Raw genomic sequence first — 22,473 nt, 5'->3', positions numbered from 1 at the left:
TTCAATACATAACAGACAATAAATGGGGGATAACTACTGTAGATCATATAAGCTGCCTCTAAAATGATTTAAAACTTCTCAGTGGAGTGCATTAATGTGAAAATTTCATGAAATTATGTACAGTGCTGTAATTTGTCATTTTTCATGAAGCCTTTGCTGATTTTAATGTCAAGTGCTCTGAGAACCATCTTTGGCCAACTGAAAAACCAATTCTATGTAATGCCTTTCAATAATAAAATTCAAGAGACCTGTGCATTCCCACATTTCTTGCAGCACTATTCATAATAGCTAAGTGTTATGGTTTGGATATGAGGTGTCCCCAAAATATGTGAGACAATGCAGGAATGTTCAGAGGTGAAATGATTAGATCGTGGAAGCTAATCAGTGGAATAATGGTTTGAATAGATTAATGAGTAGAAACTTCAGGCAGGTGGGGCATGGCTGGAAGAAGTAGGTCACTGGGGGCATGTCCTTGGGAATTATATTATACCCTGTCTCCTTGCACTCAGTCTCTCTTCCTACTTCCTGGCTGTCACGAACTGAGTAGTTTGCCTCTGCTATGCCCTTCCACCATGATGTTCTTTCTTCCTCACCTCAGGCCCAGAGCTATAGAGTCAGCTGACATGGACTGAACTTCTGAAACCATGAACCCCCAATAAACTTTTTATTCTCTAAGTTGTTCTTGTCAGGTCTTTTTGTCACAGCAATGCAAAGCTAACTAACACAATGAGATAGGAAGTAGATTAAGTATTCATCAGCTGATGAATGAATTAAGAATGTGGGATATAAACCACTTGAATCAAATGCATGAAATATGATATGTCAAGAGCTTTGTAATGTTTTGAACAACCAATAAAAAAATGTGGGATATAGACACAATGGAGTGCTTGCTATTCAGTCATATAAAGAATGAAATTCTGTTATTTGCAGCATATATGGACCCAGAGATCCTTATGTTAAGTGCAATAAGGCAGGTGCGGAAAGACAAGTATTGCACAATCTTATTCATATATGGAATTTAAAAAAGCTGATCTCATAGAAGTAGGGGGTAGAAGCTGCGGGTAGGAGAAAGGGTGATCAATGGGTACTAAGTTACAGTTAAAGAGGAGCCATAAGTTCTGTTGTGCTATTGTATGGATAGTGGTAATGTGCTGTGTATTTCAAAAAGGGAGAAGAAATGATTTTCAATGTTTTTTCATCATTAAGAAAGAAGAGATGCATATGTTTGTTTAGAAGATCAATAGATATGAACATTACACAAAAGATATATGAATGGAAACATCACATAGCACCTCATACATGCAGATGATTTTAATGTTTTTTAATGTTTTTATTAAATAGCCAAAAATAAAATAATTTAAAAAAAGAAGAGATAGTCTTATTAAAAGTGATTGTGGGGCAAAAAATAAATAAATAAATAAAGTCAGACAAATGCAACCTGCCTTGTAATGGTGGTGAGAGGTAAAATGTGTGGTATCTTGGCATCTTGCCTTCCTGGGTTAGACAAAAGTAAGAGAAATTTAACACACAAATAGTTTTCCTAGAATTCCTCCTTGGAGGCAGGGTTGTCTTATGTTACTTTGAAGGTTGTTGCTCTGAAACCATTTCCCTTCACCCTTCTCATTGTTCTTTCTCCTTTCTCCCTCATATATACACAGAGAAAGAAATCTCATATATATATATATTTGGTGGGGGTGAAGGCAAAGAGTTGACTCTGTTTTAAATGAGAAATGATGTAATTAAACCCAAACTCCCTCCCTGAACACATGGCTTTGTGCTCAGCCTCGGCCACTGGCCCTTGTCTCCTATTCCTCTTTCTCTCACCCTTCTCCTTTTCTTCTCATCTCCTCTCTTTCTGTCCCTGACCACACAGTTTCCTTTGGCTAGACATATGTGAGATCATATGGTATTTGTTTTTCTGTGCCTGGCTTATTTACTTAGCATGATGCCCTCCAAGTTTATCAGGTCTCTAATGTCAGGAGATCCTTTTCTAAGAGTGAATAACATTCTATTGTGTATGCATAACACATTTTCTTTCCCCATTCCAGCCTCATTGGGTATAATTGACAAATTGAATATTTTGAATATTTGTATATTCAAGGTATACAACATGATGATGTGTGTATGCATTATGAAATCCAGCTAATGAACATATCGATCACCTTACTTACTTATCTTTCAGTGTGTGTATGTGGTGAGAACACTTACAATCTACTCTTTTAGAAAATTTAAGGTATATAGTTCAATATTTTTAACTGTGGTTACCATACTCTACATTAGATCCCCAGAACTTATTCACATTACACTTAAAAGTTTGTACCCTTCAACCAACAACTCCTTAAAATCTCCGACACCCCTTCCTCCCTGTGCTCTTTCCCTGGCAACTGCCATTCTAAATTGTGCTTCTATGAGTTTGACTTTTTAAAAAAATTCCACTTTTTTTAGATCATGCAATACTTTTGTCTTTCTGTTTTTGGCTTATTTCATTTCACATTTAAATTCATTCATACTATCATAAATAGCAGGACTTTTAAAGGTTGAATATATATATATATATATATATATATATATATATATATATATCCATTTCTTCAAAATTGTCCAATTTGTGGGCATATATAGTTGTTCATAGCAGTTTATAATCCTTAGCATTCCTATGGTATCAGTAGTAGTGTCTCCTCCTTCATTTATGATTTTATTTATTTAAATCCTCTTTCCTTTTTTTCTTGGTTAGTCTAGCTAAAGGTTTGTCAATTTTGTTTCTCTTTTCAAAAAGCCAACTCTTAGTTTTGTTGATCTTTTCAGTTGTATATTTAGTCTCTATTTAATTTATTTCTGCTGTAATATTTATGTTTTTCTTTCTTGTGGTAACTTCGGTCTTAATTTGTTCTTTTTTTTTCTTTTTACTTGAGGTGTAAAGTTAGGATTTTTATTTGAGATCTTTTTGGATGTTGGCATTTATCAGCTTATCTCTTAGAACATTTTTGCTGCATCTCATAAGTTTCAGTACACTGTGTTTCAAGTTCTATTTTTTTCAAGATAGTTTTGATTTTTTTTGAACCATTAGTTTTTCAAGAGTGTGTTATTTTATTTTCACATATTCATGAATTTTCTCATTTTCCTTCTGTTATTGATTTCTAGTCTTATATCATTGTGCTGAGAAAAGATACTTGGTAAGATTTTGACCTTATAAGATTTTTTAAATATTTGTTTTGTGATTTAAGTTGTAATCTATGCTGGAGGATGTTCTGTGTATATCTGAGAAGAATGTGTATTCTGCTGCTGATGGGTGGAAATTTCTGTATGTGTTTGTTAGATCCACTTGCTCTATAGTGTTGTTTAAGACTATTTTACGAAGTTGATTTTATGTATGGATGTTCTATTCACTATTGTAAACGAGGTATTGAAGTCCTTTACTATTATTACACTGTTGCAGTTACTCACTTTGGATTTGTCAATATTTGTCTATGTCCATACCACCCTGAATGAGCCTGATCTCGTCAGATTTGTCAATCTTAATTTTATATACTTAAGTGTTCTGATGTTGGTGGTGTACCTATTTATAATTGTTGTGTCTCTCTGTGGAATTAACCCTTTAATCATCATATAATGATCTGGTATTGCTAGAGACATTTTTTGACTTGCAGTCAGTTTTGGCTGATATAAGTTTAGCTGCCCCTGCTTTCTTTTGGTTCCCATTTGAATCAAGTATCTTTTTGATCTTATTATTAGGCTCTCCTACCTGTAGTTTGTGAGATGACTGGCTGTGTCTGAAACCTAGTGTGAATAAGGAGGGGCAGATGTGTGGAGGTTGGAGGTACTCTAGATAACCTTAGAGGACCAGTCCTGGGGACTGCTCCAGAACTCTTCCTTTTCTCTCCTGGTATTGGTTCTGGCTTTCTTCTTCAACCCTCTTTTTTTAGACTTTTTGCTCCTCACTTGTTCAGAAAGTATTGATTGTTCTTCAGAGCTCTGAGGAGAACCTAAAAGAGACACTTTACAGTTTCTGCCCTCAAGGAGCTCACAGCCTGGACTGTTGTCAAAGAAATGAGAGCAGAACGTATAGGCTTGACTGATGAGGAGTGTGGATGGAAGGGCAGCTGGTGTGCTGCCCAGGCCCTGCCTGTGAGGCTGTGCCTGGGAAGTTGGTCATGCATTCTGTGCTTCCTAAGCCATTTGGGACACAGGAAAGAAACATTATATTTTTCAGCAAACAAATAAGAAGAGGGCCTTTATATATTCCTTTAAAGCACCTTTTAAGAGGTTTTTTTAAATTGATTTTACCATTTTTGGCCCATCTACCATTTGCATTATTCCTGATAATTGAAAAGTTTTTTATCTTTAGCATAGAAATGTAGGGATGTTCATAATTAGCTAAGGCAATTAAACTCATCTTATTATAAGATCATTTAGTTTAAAAGGTTTTATCGCACAGGTGTAAGGCTGATCATTTTCCTTTTTTCTTTTTATGATTCTGGGGATTAAACCCAGGGTCTTACTCATGCTAAGTACTTGTTCTTCCAGTGAGCTACAACCTCAGCCCTGATCATCACTTTTTTTCCTTTAATAACAAGAATAGAAGATATCTCCTCTTATATGGTGTGGGCTCCTAGCTAGCTGAAGGGATGGGTTTCTGAGTAAGGAATAGTTGTATTCACATGTCCCAAAACATGTACTTTAGATGGCAGGGATGTTTGTGTGTGGGTTGCCTAGCATGTGTATTAAGGGACTGTCTGCTTCACAGAGGAGAAAGGAGCTGATGGTGGCAGTGGCCCAGGTGAGAGTGGTGAGAGTTCACGGTATCATTGGAGCTGCAACCAGCTTCCTGGCTCTCCTGAGAACTGTGGGGGATAAGTACTATGGCTGTGGTTTCTTGCTTTCATTTTTGCTCATCCATATGGTTAACTATCAGGGCCAAATTCCACCGATATCCATTGATTTTTCTCCAGAGCCAACAGCTCCTTTAGGTATCCAGTATAGTTTTCTGATTTTACAAATGAACAAGCGATTCTCCCCCTAGGAGAGAGGAGGTACCCTGGAGTAGGAAAAATTTGGGTTTAATCTTGACTCTGAATCTTCTTGGCTTTGTGATATGGAGAACATTACTCAACATTGCTAGACTGTTTCTTCATCTGTAAAACAGAGTAATGATGGCTTCTACTTCCTGGGGCCATTTTGAAAAATACATTAGATTATGTCCATAAAGTATTTAGTTACTTCCAGGTACACAGTAGGTGCCCAATAAAAGTCAGTTATTTCTGTTGCTAATATAGCTATCCAGTGACTAACAGTCAGATCTCTTAAAGTCTTTTTTCCTTCCTAAAAACTTAATCAAAAGCTTAAATTGGAAGATAGGAATATGTCTCAGATTGAGACTGCAGAGTAGATTCCATCTCCACTCTGCTCTACCTCCATAGTGCCTTTACTTTCTTAGTCCATTTTCTGTCGCTCTAACAGCATACATGGGACTAGATAATTTATAAAGAATAGAGGTTTATTTAGCTTTATGGTTATGGAGGCTGGGAAATCCAAGAGCATGGTCCTTCCATCTGGTGAGAACCTTCTTGCTGCATCATGACATGGAGGAGGACATCACATGCTAGTCCATGTCTCTCTTCCTCATCTTATAAAAACCACTAATACCATCCTAAAGGTCCTACCCTTGTGGCCTCATCTAACCCTAATTACCTTCCAAAGGCTCCACCTCCAAATATCAGCATATGGATCTGAGGGTCGGTTTCTAACACATGAACTTTTTGGGGAACACAGCCAAATCACAACACCTCCTTTCTTCAACGAAGCATATTTGCAAATCTGTCACCACTTGTTTAACACATGAAGCATTAATGGAATGCAGAAAACAAAACAAAAAAAAAAATGAAAGACATCTCCAAGCTGGAACTGTCTTTGCCTTGTTCTTTATAGCGGGTAGAAAGGAGCCCTCAGTGTGAGGAGGGAAAACCTGGCTCTGACTCTTGGCTTAGTCACACTCTAGCTTAACTTCAGCTTTTGTCTTCAAGCTATAAAGCTGAGAGTGAATTCCTGTTATACCTATTTCCTATGGCCTCTCTCAAATATGAAGTATTGTTAAAATGAGTAAGTAAACTGAAATGGAAAAGCAGGACACAAATGGAAGGAATTAATATAATTTGGTAGCTATTTACTGGATTTTAGACACTCAAATACATCAACTCTTAAAAACCTAAACTGTGGGGAAAAAAAACCTGGCATAAAATTAACTGAAACCTAACTTTAAATCTAGTGGTACAAATTATAGATGAAACAATTTTATCAGAATTTGAATTTCAGGTAATTACGAATAAGAAAGGTTCTATGAGGTAGAAGCCATAAAATAAGGGAATGAAAACCACTTTAGGGTATTAAGAAATGAATATGTCTGTTAGTGTTTAATTTTCAACCCAGTCTTGCCACATTCTTTTTATAGTTTTAACAGTTTTATTGAGAAGTAATTTAATTCCATAATTTTACCATTCGTAAGTGTGCAATTAAATTATTTTTACTAAATTTAAGGAGTTCTGCAACCATCAACACAATCCAGTTTTAGAACATTCCATCACCTCATAAGGATACAGAGGGCCTATTTTAAGACAACACTTTTTGTTACCTCCAGCCTTAGGCAACTCTGATCTTTTTGTGTTTCCTTAAATTTACCTTTTTTGGATAGTTCAGATAAGTGGGATACAATATAGTGTCCTTTGTGTCTGTCTCCTTTCATTTAGTTCAATGTTTTTTAATTTATTCATTACACATTCCATATTCCATGTTGCATCTCTTCCATGTTGTGGCCTATATTGCATTTCATTAGTCTATTCATTGTGGATGAACTTTAGGAATGTTTCCAGTTTGACTCAGAACATTCATGCTCTATGGGGACACATGTGTTCATTTCTGTTGGGTAGATTCCCCAGTAGAATTGTTGAGTGAAAGGGTAAGTTTACATTGAATTTTTTAATAATCCGCCAAGCTGTTTTACCACAGTGGCTGCACCATGTTACATTTGTACCAGCAACATATGAGAGCTCCAGTTTCTCTACATCTTTATCTTTCCTTCATATTTTATTTTAGAAATTCCATGTCCATTTAAATCATAATTAAATAAAAAAGATTCTTTTGTGAGTCAGTGATAGCACTGAAGTCTCAATTAGACTGAGTGCTTCATATTTGGGGTTTAAAAACAGCCTCAGTAATTGGGAAGAATTGATTTACGTTGTTGAACTAATAGTTCAGTTGCTTGGGGAGTAGATGGTAAATAATTAATGACAGTTCACTGCAGGCTTCCTTGTAGAATGTACTTTATCCAACTTGCTACTGTTTTATCAGGGTCATCTAATTATTCAGGAAATAAAAATAACTTTCAGTAGAAGGCAGAGTGTGGTGGTTGTGCGTCTGTTGGGTTGTCTAGACCCTCCAATATTGAGACCCTTGGCTTATTTATCATTTTAATAGATAGGGTATCTAATGCAGATACAGACAGCTACTCATGTCAACACAGGCTTTTGTGTGTGTTAAATCCCTTGTGGACTGGAATGAAATAATTTCTTGTTTCTTTCCAGATAGTCCACAGAACTCTGGCAGCCATGTTGGGGGCCCTTGCAGCATTAGCAGCACTGGCTGTGATTGGCGATGTAAGTTGTGACGTTCTGAATCTCTGACTTACCGCTGGAGACAATGTCAGACTCAGAGAAACTCCAGGATTTGGTGTTATAGATTCTTTTATATGCTACTTCCACATTTCCCCCCAAGGACCACGCTAGAGGTTTGAACCAACAAACTTCAGCATTGATGAATATTTTTCATTTGATTTTTCTCATTCACACATTCAGGTAGTTTTGGTCCTCATTTTGGCTGAAGAAAGGCTCATCCTGCTCATGTGTTTACCCAGGGTTGTTTGGTTGCGGGATATTAGAGTTAGCAGTGGTGTTGTCAGCTCTTGAGAACTAGACTAGCAGTGGGAGTAGAGAGGTCCTGGGGTTAGGGTTCTGTCCAGGAGGCCCCTGGAGATGCATGTATGGGGCTGATGGTGTCCTGCCAGGGCCGGAGCATGTCCTATCAGGAAGCCACATTGGGAATACACCTAGGGAAGTAAGAGAGGTGAGTGCCTACTGGAAATGGAAGTCCAGAGTTGTTTGACAGTAATGCTGAAACCAAATTAGGAACCCACTCAAAGGTGGAAACACAAGACTGGATTTGAAAACAACTCTATGCAATTACATGGATTGTTCTGAAATTGCTAGTAGAGGCCATTCAATCAACCCAAGAATAACAACTAGTTTAAAAAAACTGTGTGTGTGTGTGTGTTGCTGAATTAGTAATTTATTATGCTTTTTTTAAAATCTGGAATTTGAATGTAGGCCCACCCTAAAAGCAGTAGTAAAAACTTGAACTTTTTTCTTGACCAGAGTTGGTATAAACAAATGCCAACTCTAAAGATAAAATGTCCCAGAATTCGAAAACCTAGACATAAAAATCCTTCAATGTGTTCCTGCAACGAACGCTTCAATCTAGAAGAACGAAATTTGGGAGACCACGTACAAATGGAGGACTCATCAATCCTGCCAAGTATCAACAAGATCGGGTGAAAAAATAATTGCTGAGATTCCAGTAAACTCGGAATTCTGTGGAATCATTGCAAGCGCTTTCAAATGAAAGTGTATTTTCCTTGCCTTTGGTTAGGGCTACTTCAACAGGGAACAAAGCCTGGTACATGGTAGACACACACTGTGGGAAGCCACTGGGTCACTCTCTTTCCCAACAGCCAGATGCTGGCAGTACCCTTACTTACACTCTATGCTCCCTATCCCTGTGACCCACGAGAGTGGGAGGGCATATGAGAGTAGGAGACATGATTGTCCACGTCGTCATCATCTGGCTTCATGCCATTACACTGAGGAAGACACATGTGGACTCCAAGAAGTACCTATTACTAAGCTTTGCATTTAAAAATCGATTTAAAAGAAAAAAGCTTTATTGTGGCTTACTGTTTTTGAGGTGTCAGTCTATGTTGGTTGGCCCATTTGCTTTTGGGTCTGTGGTAAAGCAGTACGTCATGGCAGGAGCACATAGAAGAGGAGCTATTTACCTCATGGCAGATGAGAAGCAAAGAGAGAGAGGAAAAGACTGGCATCCCCAAATCTCCTTCTAGGACACTCCCCTAATGAATTAAGACCTCCCACCAGGCCCCACATTTGAAAGGTTCCTCCACTACCCAATCGTGCTAGAAGCTGAGATCTAAGCCTTTAATACATGAGCCTTAGGGACACATTTATGATCCAAATGATAGCAGTAACTTCACGGACCAACCCTGCAGTTCAGGCAATAGTTCTTCTTAGAGTTTTCAGGGACAACGTTAAAAAATTTTAAATTACTTTAATGCATAAGTTTGATGTTACAGATGCACTGGGTCATGAATGTTTTTCAGAAGTGATATAATCCAATTTCAAAGGCAAGTAGATGTTGTGTTTCCAACTTTGGCCCAATGAGTGGATTTGTAGTAAAGGGCAGCACATTTTTAGAGCTTATCCCCAGGAGGGAGACACACAGGATTAATTGGCAAATTTGTGCTTTGATTGCAGAGACCCAGCCTGACCCACGTGGTGGAGTGGATTGATTTTGAGACCCTGGCCCTGCTGTTTGGCATGGTAATTATAGTCCTCCCAGCAGGACATGCCTCCAAGCCTGCTAAAACCTGGGTCCTTCTTTTTTGCTGCTAATCCTATCATTATATTAAAGACACCATGTCTCTTGACAATTAGGGCTTGATTGAGAAGTGTTAATGCAGGTCTAGCTAATTTCTCCTGAGGAGGAATAGAACGATTGGTACTCTGGTTAGTTAGATGGAGAGTTTCAGTCTAAGTCCTATGGAATGATGAAATAACATTTCCATTAGAAAAGTTAGCAAGTTTTTGGAGGTACTACCCTTAAAGAAAAAAAATGGAATATCTTAAATAAATGAACCAGTGGTTAACATTAAATAATGTTTTGGTTATTTGAAAAGTACATTTAATTACATAAGAAAAGGAAGACTTTGTCCCTGAGGAATCATTGGGGCATTTGCTAATTTATCTTATTACTGAATGGCTATTCTGTGCTATGTGCTGCAAGGAATGTCACAAGTCAACTCCTAGGAAAGAAACTTAATACACCAGTAAATTAGTGTGAGACAGGAATCATGACTAATTTAACTAAAATGAATGGAATTTGGCAAGGATCTGGACAACAGCGAGAATGACTCATTTGCTTGTGAACGACCCCTAAACAGCCAAGTGATCTGAAGGAGGGTTCATCCCTCTGGCCTAGAGACTTACTCTGTGTAAAATGGTCACCATTTGCCCTCATTTTCCTTGCTAATGTTTTATTCCTCCCCAAACTGGCAGATAAAAGAGAGAATTCTGCTATTCTAAGGCTTCAATGTCACCCAAAGTAGCACTGCTATCCTCTGGGGGTAGGGTGCAGGGAGACAGGCCAATGCTCTGAACTGAGGCTCCATAAAGGATGCAGTATCTGTGTTGGACCCTGAGAAGTACCTAGGGTTTGGGCACCCAGACAGAAGAAGGGGGCATACTAGATGATGTCTATAAGTGTAAAAAAATAAAATGAATGACATATTTCTCTTCTTATGAAATAGAAAACCTTCCAGTGAGTTCTGACTAATTAAATTCAGAATATTTTTTATTAGCATCTTGATAGTTGTTTTTACCAACTCTTCATTGTCAATAGAAATAAACATGTGAGGGCTGGGGCTGGGGCTCATTGGTAGAGCGCTCACCTTGCATGTATGAGGCTCTGGGTTCCATCCTCAGCACCACATAAAAATAAATAAATAAATAAAATAAAGGTATCATGTCCAACTATAACTAAAAAATAAATATTAAAAAAAAAGAAACATATGAGTGTACATTCTGGATTGACCCAGAACTGGGAAGATAATCATTCTAATACAACTGTTCCTACTTGAATGTGTAGATCAAGTTGGTGACAAAAATCAGTTTACTTACTTTAGAACCCAAAATTAATCCAGTTTTAAAATCTTAAAATACCTAAGTGTTGCTTTTTTTTAATTAGTTTTTTTTTTATTTATACACGACAGTGGAATGCATTACAATTCTTATTACACATATAGAGCATAATTTTTTCACATCTCTGGCTATATACAAAATATATTCACACCAATTCGTGTCTTCATCCATGTACCTTGGATAATAATGTCCATCATATTCCACCATCATTACTAACCCCATGCCCCCTCCCTTCCCCTCCCACTCCTCTGCCCTATCTAGAGTTTGTCTATTCCTCCCCTGCTCCCCCTCCCTACCCTACTATGAATCAGCCTCCTTATATCAGAGAAAGCATTCAGCATTTGTTTTTTTGGGATTGGTTAACTTAGCATTTATCTTCTCTAACTCCATCCAAGTGTTGCTTTTGTGGATAATGAGGTATGGAAGGTCACCTGGTGCACCCTGTCCTTCTCTGCTTCTAGCTTTAGGACTGAGCAGGTTCCCTCATCTCTCTGATCCCGAGTTTCCTGGTCTATAAAACAGAGATCAGTAATAATGCCTGATATTTGTTTGAGGATTGGAGGGGATGGTGATTGATCTTCAGGACAAGTCCTGGACAAAATATACATATAAAGCCACTAGTAAGTGACTCCACTCAAGGCGTTTGTAAGTGGGAAAACTAAGAAATGATGGTCTTTCAGCAAGACAGCAAGGAGATTGATTATGTGGCAGTTTTCAGGGGCTAGATCTCAAATTCATAATGACCATCTGACTTTGTTTCAATATTGTGTTTTCTCTTTTTCCCATAGATGATCTTAGTAGCCATATTTTCAGAAACTGGATTTTTTGATTTTTGTGCTGTAAAGGTAGGTGTGATCTTACATTTAATAGATAAGTACTAACTAACATATTTGTTGTTTGGACATTGTACATTTAGTACATTAAAGTATTATTTAAAACAAATATTTAAAAATTTTATCCTCCTTTTCAAAATTGCTTCTGCAAGGCTGGATATAGTTACCTGACTCTGAGCAATGCTTTCAGCTTCTCCATAAATAAATGAAGAAGGAGATGAAGGAAAAGGGTACTCACGTTGAATGTTTGTATAACATTATTTAAATTGGCTGGTGAAAGCTACACATCAAAAATTATTTTGCATATTAGAGTCTCTAAATATTCCAAGCCATCAGCTTCTGATTGCTTTGCTTTTTGGTGAAATAATTTCAATGATTACTTTCTAAATATTGAAGTATACACATTTACTATTTTTAAATTATGGAAAAACATGTTTGTCTTTTAAAAATCCCTTAAGGATCTTATTTATTTACTTATGTTTTGGTGCAGAGGATTGAATCCAGGGCTTCACACATGCTAAACATTACCACTACCACTTACTCCACCCCAACCCCTTAAAGGTCTTATTTTAAAAAAAACATATTATTGATATTATTTTTTGATTGGCAAATCATAACTGTACTCATTTTTGAGGTACAATGTGATTTTGTGATGAATGGATACACAAAGTGGCAGGACAAAATCAAGCTAGTTAACATATCTATCACTTCATTTATCTTTTTTATGGTGAGACATTTGAAATCTACTCTCTTAGTTATTTTGAAATGTATACTACACTATTATTAATTAATTATTGGCTAATTAACTATAGTCAATATGCCTGTGTAGTAGATCTCAAAATGTATTCCTCTATCTTCAACTTTGTACCCTTTGATCAACATCTCCCCAACCCCCTCTCCCAGCCCTTCCATCTCTGGTAAGTCTCATTCTACTCTCTACTTCTATATCAATTTTATCAGATTCCATATTTGAGATCATGTGGTCTTCATCTTTCTGTGCCTGGCTTGTTTCACTTAATGTAATGTCCTTCAGTTCCATCCATGTTGTTGAAAATTACAGGCTTTTTTCCTTTTTTATGTATTAAATAGTATTCTATAATGTATATATTGCCTTTATCCATTCATCTGTTGATGGACACTTAGATTAATCCATATCTTGGCTGTTGTTAATAACTCTTCAGTAAACATACAGATATACATTCCTTTGGATATATGCTCAGTAGTGGGATAACTGGATCGTACAGTTGATAGATTTTAGTTTTTTGAGGACCCTCCATCCTATTTTCTATAATGGCTGTACTGATTTACATCTCTACCAACAGTGTATGACTTTCATTTTCTTTACATTTTCTCCAACACTTGTGATTTCTCATTATGACCTTCATTTGCATTTTTAGCTGGAACTTTGGAGAGTTTCACTAGTAGGTTCTGGCATGCAGGATTTGTACTAACTCTAGCATGCATGGTTGGCAAGAGATCTTGCAGGGCCCTACTAATGCAAAGGCTAGTGCTGTCTTGATGTTGCTTTTGTAACTGAAAAACTCTTATAAAAATAATTTATCTAACAAAACACTTTGAAAATTCTGAATAAAAGAACCATGTAGTGATTTTTGTGGTCTTTGTGTACCATATTGTATATACCAGGCATATATCTGGCCTCTTCCTTCTAATACCTTGATAATAAAAGTATTCCTTATGTCTCCAAAGATCAGGGTCACATGGATCCCAAATGTAGCTGTTCAGGATATCTAATCAAAATTATAGATAACATGAAAGGGATTGAATGTTGACATTTTGTAACAAATTAACCATCATAAGGGCACAGTGAAGAGAGAGAATCAAAAAAGAGAGAATGTAGGGCCTTGTGGATTTAGATTGTCCAAGTACTTTAATGGCCACTACCATGTGATCTTAACAGATTTAGGGATTCTAGAGTATAAGTTCTAACCCACCATGCATAGATTATTTGGGTCCCTATTCCTTGGATTCACTTATGTAAAGTCGCACCTATTCTACAAATGCACTGATTCTATCTTATTCCTTCCAACATGTGTGTGCACCCAGGCATACCGACTATCCCGAGGAAGGGTATGGACCATGATCATCATGCTGTGTCTCATTGCTGCCATCCTTTCTGCCTTCTTAGACAATGTCACCACGATGCTCCTCTTTACTCCTGTGACCATAAGGTATGCAGAGCACTTCTGCTGTGGGGACCATAGCCAGGCTCAGGGCAGGTATGTTCTGGCTGTACCACCTGACCCAAGGCTCCCTTCTTACATATACAAAAAGACAGGGGCCAGTACCCACCCTTTCACTGAAGCACAACTCACTGCATTCCAGACCAGCCAGCTCTGGCTTTGTGAGACTTAAATGCACTTGACAAGCTGTGGTATTCCCATAGCTGGGTGACAGCAATGTGGTGGGGAGTTGGAAGATGTGGGCATTGCTTTCCAGGAGACTGGGCTGTTATTGAGGACCCTAGACAGTTCTTGTCCATGCACTCCCATTATCATCTTCCACCTGGCTAGCAGTAGTTCACAATTGTGCTGGTATGAGAGCTCTATCCAGGGCTCCGAGGGGCACGTGCCTTGGGGAAGATGAAACGGTCATTGTCTGATTCCTTGTCTGAGGGCTTGGAAGGTAGCAGGACAGACTGGGTTCACCTGAGTTAGGACTTGGCCTAATGGTACTTTGCAGGCAATTTCAGGAAAGAGACATTCAGTCTAATTCAATTCCAACTCTTAATCCCATCTACTTCAATAATTTGACATATATTGAGTGCCACAATATGTTGCCCAGAATCTTCTGCAGCTACAGGTTCAGTTCTGGCCCTTGTGTGAACCCTTTTTCCAAAGTATAGACCTTTTGTTGTATCTACCCTGTATATTCTTTGTTTTAAAGATGGTTCTCCAGCATTTGAGCCCCAGGCTCCCAAACCTGGGTCCTCCCCAGCTTGGACCCATCATGTACTGGTACTTGGCTGGTTCTGGGGATACAGAAAGTGATAGGTAACCCTCAAAGGTCCACAGTGAGGGGAAGCACTAACATTTGTCCTGCTTAGTGATTGGGCATCTTGAATAAGTCACTTCAGCTGCATTGATCTGAGTTGCACCATCAAAGGGATTAACCTGAGCTAGCAGGATGAAAATTCTGTGAGATAATGGACCTGCTTGGACACAAAGCATGAGACAGAGAAAGTTCAGTCACTAGCAATGGGCTACTTCCAAGGCTCACGATTAATTCTGGGGGATGCTTTTGGCATTTGAAGAGTGATGTCTCTTAGAGGAGGAGTGAGTTGGGGTCTTAAATGGGGACTGCAGTATTCTGAGACTATCACTTACCTCACCACAGAGATGTGGGTTTGTACCCAGGCTCCTGCAAGTTGGCCACGTTGTGAGAGCCAAGTGCAGATGGGGACTTGGAGTGAGATAGGCTGAATTCTCAGCCTTTCTCTGTAGGATGGGGCAAAGCACCCTTTGGTACTTGGGTTGAGGGTAAATGAGAGATGGAGTGAACATATTTGAAGGGTGTGGTAAATTTTAATATACATTACTGATAATACTGAACTGTGCCTCTTAGACTCTTTAGGGCCCTAAACTGCCCTCCTCCAATCAGCATGAATCTGCTGCCCACCTCAGATTGCTGACTACATCATTTCCCAGATGCGTCAGATTCTAGTACCACTGCACTCTCCCATAGCAGCCTGGGAAAAGTGGGATTCAGGACTGAGGTCCATGGGGCACCCTTTTCCCAGCATCCTCACACAGCCTGGAGAGCCCAGGGGCTTGTTCAGCCTTTCTGGAAATTGTTTTGATCATTGTTGCTCAGAAATTAGCTTTGTAATTTTTTAAAATTAGGGACTTCATTTTCTAGTCTGAAACCCATGTCTTTCAAGATGTGTTTCACATATCGTTGGGCTTAAGATTCATTATTTATATTATAACGTTATTCGTATTTTAGAGGAGTTGATTGCTTTCTTCTGCCTTTGTCTGGACTGAGAAGTGCTCAGTCCCTAGAGTTCAACAGCGAGGTCCATTTAGATCAGGTGCCATCTCTGTGCTCTGTCTATGAATTATTTTCTTGCTAGAAGGAGATTCTGGTAGCTTCCTCCACTGAGTGTAGCTGCTGACTTGGGTCTGATGCCCATATGTAGAGTCACTCTGAATCCTGGTGGCCAGGATCACTCCTTCTTCAGCATCCATAGAGCCTCCGGGCCAGTCTGCCCTCACATCATCAGTGGAGGGGAAGGCTGTGTGGCTGGCTATGCTCTGAGCTGAGGGCAGGAGGTGGTCGGAAAACCTTCAAGTACAGCAGGACCTGTCTCAAGGAGTGAGATCCAGAGCCCAGTTACTACATGACAGAGGGAAATGAGGATGAACAAGTTTTGGAGGATGCTGTGATGTGCTCTCTGTACTTTCTTTGAGCAATGTTTCTCATCTCTGTGCACAGCACTCACTTGAGGAGTTCTAGAATGCTGCTGGTCCAGGCTCACTCCCACGTATTGGTCTCTGCAGACCAGGCTGTAGAACTTTCAAGGATTATTTATTTATTTTGGCACTGGGGATTGAACCAGGGGCACTAAACCACTTAGCCACATCCTCAGCCCTATTTTGTATTTTATTTAGAGACAGGATCTCACTGAGTTGCTTCAGGCCTCACTAAGTTGCTGAGACTGGCTTTGAACTTGAGATCCTCGTGTCTCAGCCTCCTGAATGGTTGGAATTATAGGCATACATCACCACACCCAGCAACTTTTGAGGATTCTAAGACAATCTAGTGCAGCCATGATGGAGAACTTTCTTCTCTAGGGAAAAAGTCAGTAATCAGTAGTTAAAGGGAAGGACTGAGAGGAAACCTTGGGGTCTTAGCATCTGTGAAGGGGAGGCAGGTACAGGACTAGGTGAGCAGGCTTAGTGTGAGCACTGGTGATTTCTGCATTGACCCCTGCCCCTGACTCAGAGGGTTTTGGTGGCCAGTGCCCATCTGCCTGTGCTGGGCCTTGCCTTTCACTGGGAGCTTGCACACAGGAGACTGTGCTCCATCTAGACTTGTGGGGGTGGAGAAGGGTTACATCAGGACACTGATGGTTCAGAGGATGATGGGTTAATTCAGAAGAAATGTCATTTTCAGAATCAGCTGCAGCCCCAGGGTATTATTGTAGTTGAGTCCCCAACCCCCACACTGCCCTCTCATAAATGTGTGTGCTTTCTAGGTTTAAGCCAGTACTTTACATATATCTGGGCTTCACATGGGCCCTTTATGATGTAAATAGTGGGACTACTTTCATTTTCCTCCATTTATGATAGATTATGTGAGGTGCTCAACCTTGATCCAAGGCAAGTCCTGATTGCAGAGGTGATCTTCACAAACATTGGAGGAGCTGCCACTGCCATCGGGGACCCACCAAATGTCATTATTGTTTCCAACCAAGAATTGAGGAAGATGGTATGTACCAGTATATTAGGGTTACTTTCAATAAATGCAGAACTAAACTCACTTAGCCCTCTGACTAGTGTTTTAGAAACCTTTATTAACCTTTATTATAAATCAAGATCCTCTGTATTACCTCTTTATAGTAAATGCTTTTAGATGTCTTGTGGGTGGGACGTAAGGAGACAGAGATGAATTGCCTTCATTCTCGATCTCCTAAGTTTTTGAAGAAATGATTGGATAACATAGTCATAATATGTTGTATTAATTACATCAATAGGAATGGAGGTTTAACTAGTATTAAGAACAAAATGGCCTGTCATCTTTTACAGGAGATATGTGATTTCCTTCTCAACTGAGGTAGATAAATTTATTGAAGAACTTAAACTTTTTTTAAGGGTCAGAACGTGAAGGCCTTAGAAGTTCTTTGAAAACCCCTATAGCTATTTTTTTCCACATTTTTAATTGGTGCATTATAGTTGTACTAAATAGATGGATTTGTTATTACATATTCATACATGCACACAATATAAGAATATAATTTGGCCAATATCATTCCCCATTATAGTTCCCCTTCCCCTCCTCTCCTCCCACCCCATGACCCCTTTCCCCTACTCTGTTGATCTCTCTGATTTTCATGAGATCCTCCCCACTTTTCTTGTCCTTTTTCCTCTGTAGCTTCCACATATGAGAGAAGACATATGACTCCTGACCTTCTAAGTTCTACTTATTTTACTTAACATAATGTTTTCAAGTTCCATCCATTTTCCTGAAAGTGACATAAATAAAAATTATAGCTAAATACAATTCTCTTTATAGCTAAATACAACTCTAATGTGTATGTATACCACATTACCTACATCTATTCATCTGTTGATGGACACCAGTTCCATAGTTGGGCTATTGTGAATTGTGTTGCTATAAATGTGGGTATGTATGTATCATTATAGTATGATGGCTTTAATTCTTAAGGATAAATACCAAAGAGTGGTATAGCTGGATCATATGGTGTTCCATGCCTAGTCTTATATATATAGTCAGCTATATATATATATATATTTCTGACCTTCAGTTTTTATTTAAATATAGTAAACTTTTAATAGAATAAACAAAAATCCTCTACACAGCAAATATTTTAACATAAATGTAACATGCATGCCTATTTCACAATTAAGCAAAATGGACTTTTAGGCACAAGATTTAAAAAATCATGAAAGAATGAGACATGAACGTAAGATAGAAATAACAGAGGCAACAGAAACATACATTACTTAACACCTCAGTTGGTCTTATCTTCCAACCTACTAATTAAGGCCTGAGTTTCAGGAATCCTATGTTCTTAACTGGAAATATCTAGTTTGGTTGTACCTAACATATATCCCCATAACAAATAATTATCTTTCAAAATAATCTAATAAATATATCATTCACACACATATGTACACACACACACACACACACACACATACACACACATTCTGCTGAACTATCCTCTCAAATAGGGAAGTAAGAATTTTGGGATTTTTACATAGAAAAATTAATTCTGCTACAGAAATACAACAATGAGTGGCATTATTAGAAGTCTCTAGTTCATTTGTATTACTTTTCCCTAAATCACCTTTTTACTAAGTCTTGCCATGGCTCCTCAGACACTCCTGACTTAATCTTTTCATCCTGCCTAAATGACCCACAGTAGAGATGCTTTATAGAGAAAAGGAGACTTAACAATTCAGTTAGAAACTTCAGCATGGGTATTGTACAGTCAGCTTAGTCCAAATGCCTGGGACAATTTCTTTATGTCTGTTTTCTTGGGTTTTATTGGTTAGTTTTCTCTGTTTACTCCCCTACCAGCCTATAAGCACCTGAACAGCCTGTGATGACAGTCCCTGATTTTAGGGAGATCACACCAATCAGAGTTCAAGCAGGAGAAAGGTCTGTTTGAACATGCAGGGCACTTCACATGGGGTGAGGCAAGCAGAGGAAGAGTCCATGAAGATGGTGCCTACAGAACCTCAGAAGTGGGGTCTGGAATTGGGGAGAGGAGCAGGAGAGTTAGAGAAGAGAGAGGCAGGAAGAAAAAAAATCCAGTTTGACTGGCAAGAGGATACTTGTGAGAAGTCATCTGTGAGAATGTGTTCTCAAAAGAGAAATCTTCCTTATTCTGGCGGGTAAAGTTGGGGGTGTGGGTGGTGCAGAAGCACTGAAGGCTTTGCACAGGGAACAAAACCCAGAGCTATGCTGGAGAATCACTACACAGTGCTGGGTGGGACAGATGACAGAGGAGAGGGCAGTAGCTCAGAAAGCTTCACTCACCAAGCCCAGTGCTACATGCAAGTATTTCCCATAGAGACAAGTGTCAACATGCCCCAAACCACACAGTTCTGTCTACATAAATCAAGGCTTTTGGACAAAAAGTAGTGGAGAGGGGACTTAAACACATATTTTTAGTTTAAGTTCTTAGAGCCTGTCCCAGTTTGAGCAAGTTAAGAGCAGTGAAACAATTCTCATATCCCCCAGTAACAATTCAATTCTCCCAATCATGACCATCACCTTCCCTGAACTGTCATCACCAAGTAATTATAAAGCAATAATCATTTCACTACAGCTAAGTTCCTACCTGCCACTCAATCCCCTGAGCCCTCATGAAAGGCTGAAACCCCACCACAAGATACTAGGCACATGTATTGCCTATACTTGGGCAGAGTGGTGTGGGCATGCTGCTGGGTAACAGCTTCTTGTCCCACCTTCAGCCCACTGGAGTCATGGTGTGGATAAAACAGTTGACGTATAAGGTACAACTCTGACCAAAGCCCCCATCAGGGCCACCCTTTCTTCTCTGGGTCCAGACTGCATCCCTCCACTAGCTAGGGAGGGAGAGTTCATTTGAGTAGAGGAACTCAAGGAAGGAAAACCATTGTCTTGAAGCTCACTGATAGAAAACTTCTTAGGACACAGTCTTTCAAACTACTAGTCTTTTGATTCTATAATTACTAATAAATATTTTCTTTGTACACTAAAATAAAAAGCATTTATTTTAAAGAGAACAGGTATAACTTTATATATCTTAAAGAGTTAAAATTAAAACTTTATCATTAATTTTCACTTATTATTTTTTCATCATTAGAATTTTCTAGATTTCCCTTCTCTGAGGTATCAGTAAAATGCTTCCACATTTGGTATGATTTACTGTAGATGATATTGTGTGTATGTATTCCTGTGAAGTGCATCAGTATGTTTGTGTGTGTGTGTGCGCGTGCCATCTTCCTTAAGTGTATTTAAACTGCTAAGAATTCATGGCTCTAAGGTATTGATGGCCACATTGAAGACCCCCCATGTTATAGAGATTCTGGGTATAATTTGGATGCTGTGGTGAAAGTCTGTAATCCTGGTTGCCCTGGGGAGCTTCCTCGAAGCACACCACTAGTCCCGAGTGTGAGCTGAGTTGTCATGTGGCCATGAACATATCATCTTGGAACATATCAGAAGGTAACAGAGCCTTGTCATCTATTCTAGGGTCAACTATCAGCCAGGATAGGCCTGGGAATACACATGGGAAAGAACTATCTTCAGAAAAAGAGTATTTGTTTAATTTTTATTCTACAGTAATATTTTTTTGTACAAAATAGAAACCACAAACACACATGTACTCATGCATACACAAATAAAAGCTGTCATAATTCTGCCACTCAGAGACAAATTCTCTTAGTATTTTGATGCAATTAATCTTCTAGAATACTTGTATGTGGATGTTTTGAATAAATAACATAGCTTCTGCTCTGGCCAAGATGGAGTAATAGGGACTGGGTTTCCTCTCTTGCCTGGGACAACCAACCAATCAAACCAACCAACCAAACAAACAAACAAATGAACAAAACTCCAAACCAAAACCAAACAGCATACCAGTGGCAATAGTAATTAAGACACTGAACACTAGACCAAAAATGGATAGCAATCCCCATGATATGGGAAATGAGATTAAGCCAGATGATTCCTCTGGCTCACTGCTTGAGAATTTCCAGGGTGTATTGCAGGGAGGAAGAAACCACATGGAGCTCACTCAGCTCCCTGAGTTGATAGGATGGAACTGACAGTCTGGGGAGACCAAGGCAGCTGGAATTTGCAAGACAAAGGACCAGAGAGGACAGTGCTGCTTAGAGAGAGAACCACAGAGACCTTCAGAGAGTCTCCCTTGAGAATGCAGTAGTGTTCATACCAGTCCATGTATGTGAGGAAACCACCTGATGTCAGGGGAAGCACAACCCAGAAGGATTAGAAGTAAGAGTCCTTGACATACCAGGGACAGGAATAGTCTCTATTCCTGCCAGGCAGGTTGGAACCTTGTAATTCATAGGGCACATTGTAGGCTACTCAGTAGGGTCTTGCCTCTGGAATTACTCCTTGTGGGGAGTGAAGATGGCTGGATATGGCTCTGATTCCACCTAATAAATCTTAAAATCAAGACCTGAAAGAATCAAGCTTTCTATATAGTTTAACAGTCTCCAGAACAGACCTCAAAGATATTTGAAGGATACAAAAACATTCAACAGTGTATAAAGCAAAATCACAATATGTGGCATATCATCAAGGATTACCAGGCATATGATAAGAAGAATATGAACCATTGAAGTCAACCTTGAGTAGACACAGGTGTGAGAATGTGCAAACAAGGACATTAAAACTGTTATGATAAATGCATTACATAATAATATAATATGTGGATAAATGTCCACTAAGTGGAAACATTAAAGACATGTTTTAAAAAGCCAAAATCAAGCTTCTAGAGATAAAACTTAAAATATCTGTAATAGAAATATACTTGTTGGGATTAACGGCAGCATAGCAGAAGAAAAGATTAGTGAACTTGAAGACACAGATCCAAAATGAAAAAGACTGAAAAGATAGTAATGAAAAAATGAAAAGTGTCCTTGGAAAACTTCAGTAGCCTAACACATATGTAGTTCTAATCTTTAAAGGATAGGGGAAACAAAAGAGGGAGAGGGAGAGGGAAAATGAGAGGAAGAGAGACAGGGAGAAAGACAGCACAGGCTAGCTCTGTGGTGTCTCTTGTAAGGGCACCAGCATGTGGGCCCCAGCCTCATGAACTCATCTAAACCAAATCACCTCAGAAAGACTCTGTCTGCAAATAGCATCACATTGGGAATTAGGGCCTC

The 22,473-nt window shown here is 38.9% G+C and overlaps 1 protein-coding gene across 1 annotated transcript in view; it reads left to right on the top strand.

Moving 5' to 3' along the window:
* Oca2 (OCA2 melanosomal transmembrane protein) overlaps positions 1-22,473 on the top strand; it is a 329,902-nt gene that overhangs the window by 117,731 nt on the left and 189,698 nt on the right. Inside the window, exons 10-14 of the mRNA XM_015480040.2 lie at positions 7,575-7,646; positions 9,594-9,659; positions 11,825-11,881; positions 13,934-14,058; positions 17,179-17,317. Of these exons, the coding sequence (XP_015335526.1) occupies positions 7,575-7,646; positions 9,594-9,659; positions 11,825-11,881; positions 13,934-14,058; positions 17,179-17,317 (459 nt within the window). The remainder of the gene's footprint in view (positions 1-7,574; positions 7,647-9,593; positions 9,660-11,824; positions 11,882-13,933; positions 14,059-17,178; positions 17,318-22,473) is intronic.

This window comes from Marmota marmota, unplaced genomic scaffold (assembly GCF_001458135.2).
Source record: "Marmota marmota marmota unplaced genomic scaffold, marMar, whole genome shotgun sequence".
Classification (NCBI taxonomy): Eukaryota; Metazoa; Chordata; class Mammalia; order Rodentia; family Sciuridae; genus Marmota; species Marmota marmota.
The sequence above is the reverse complement of the archived record's forward strand: the minus strand, read 5'-3'. Positions and strand labels throughout refer to the sequence as shown.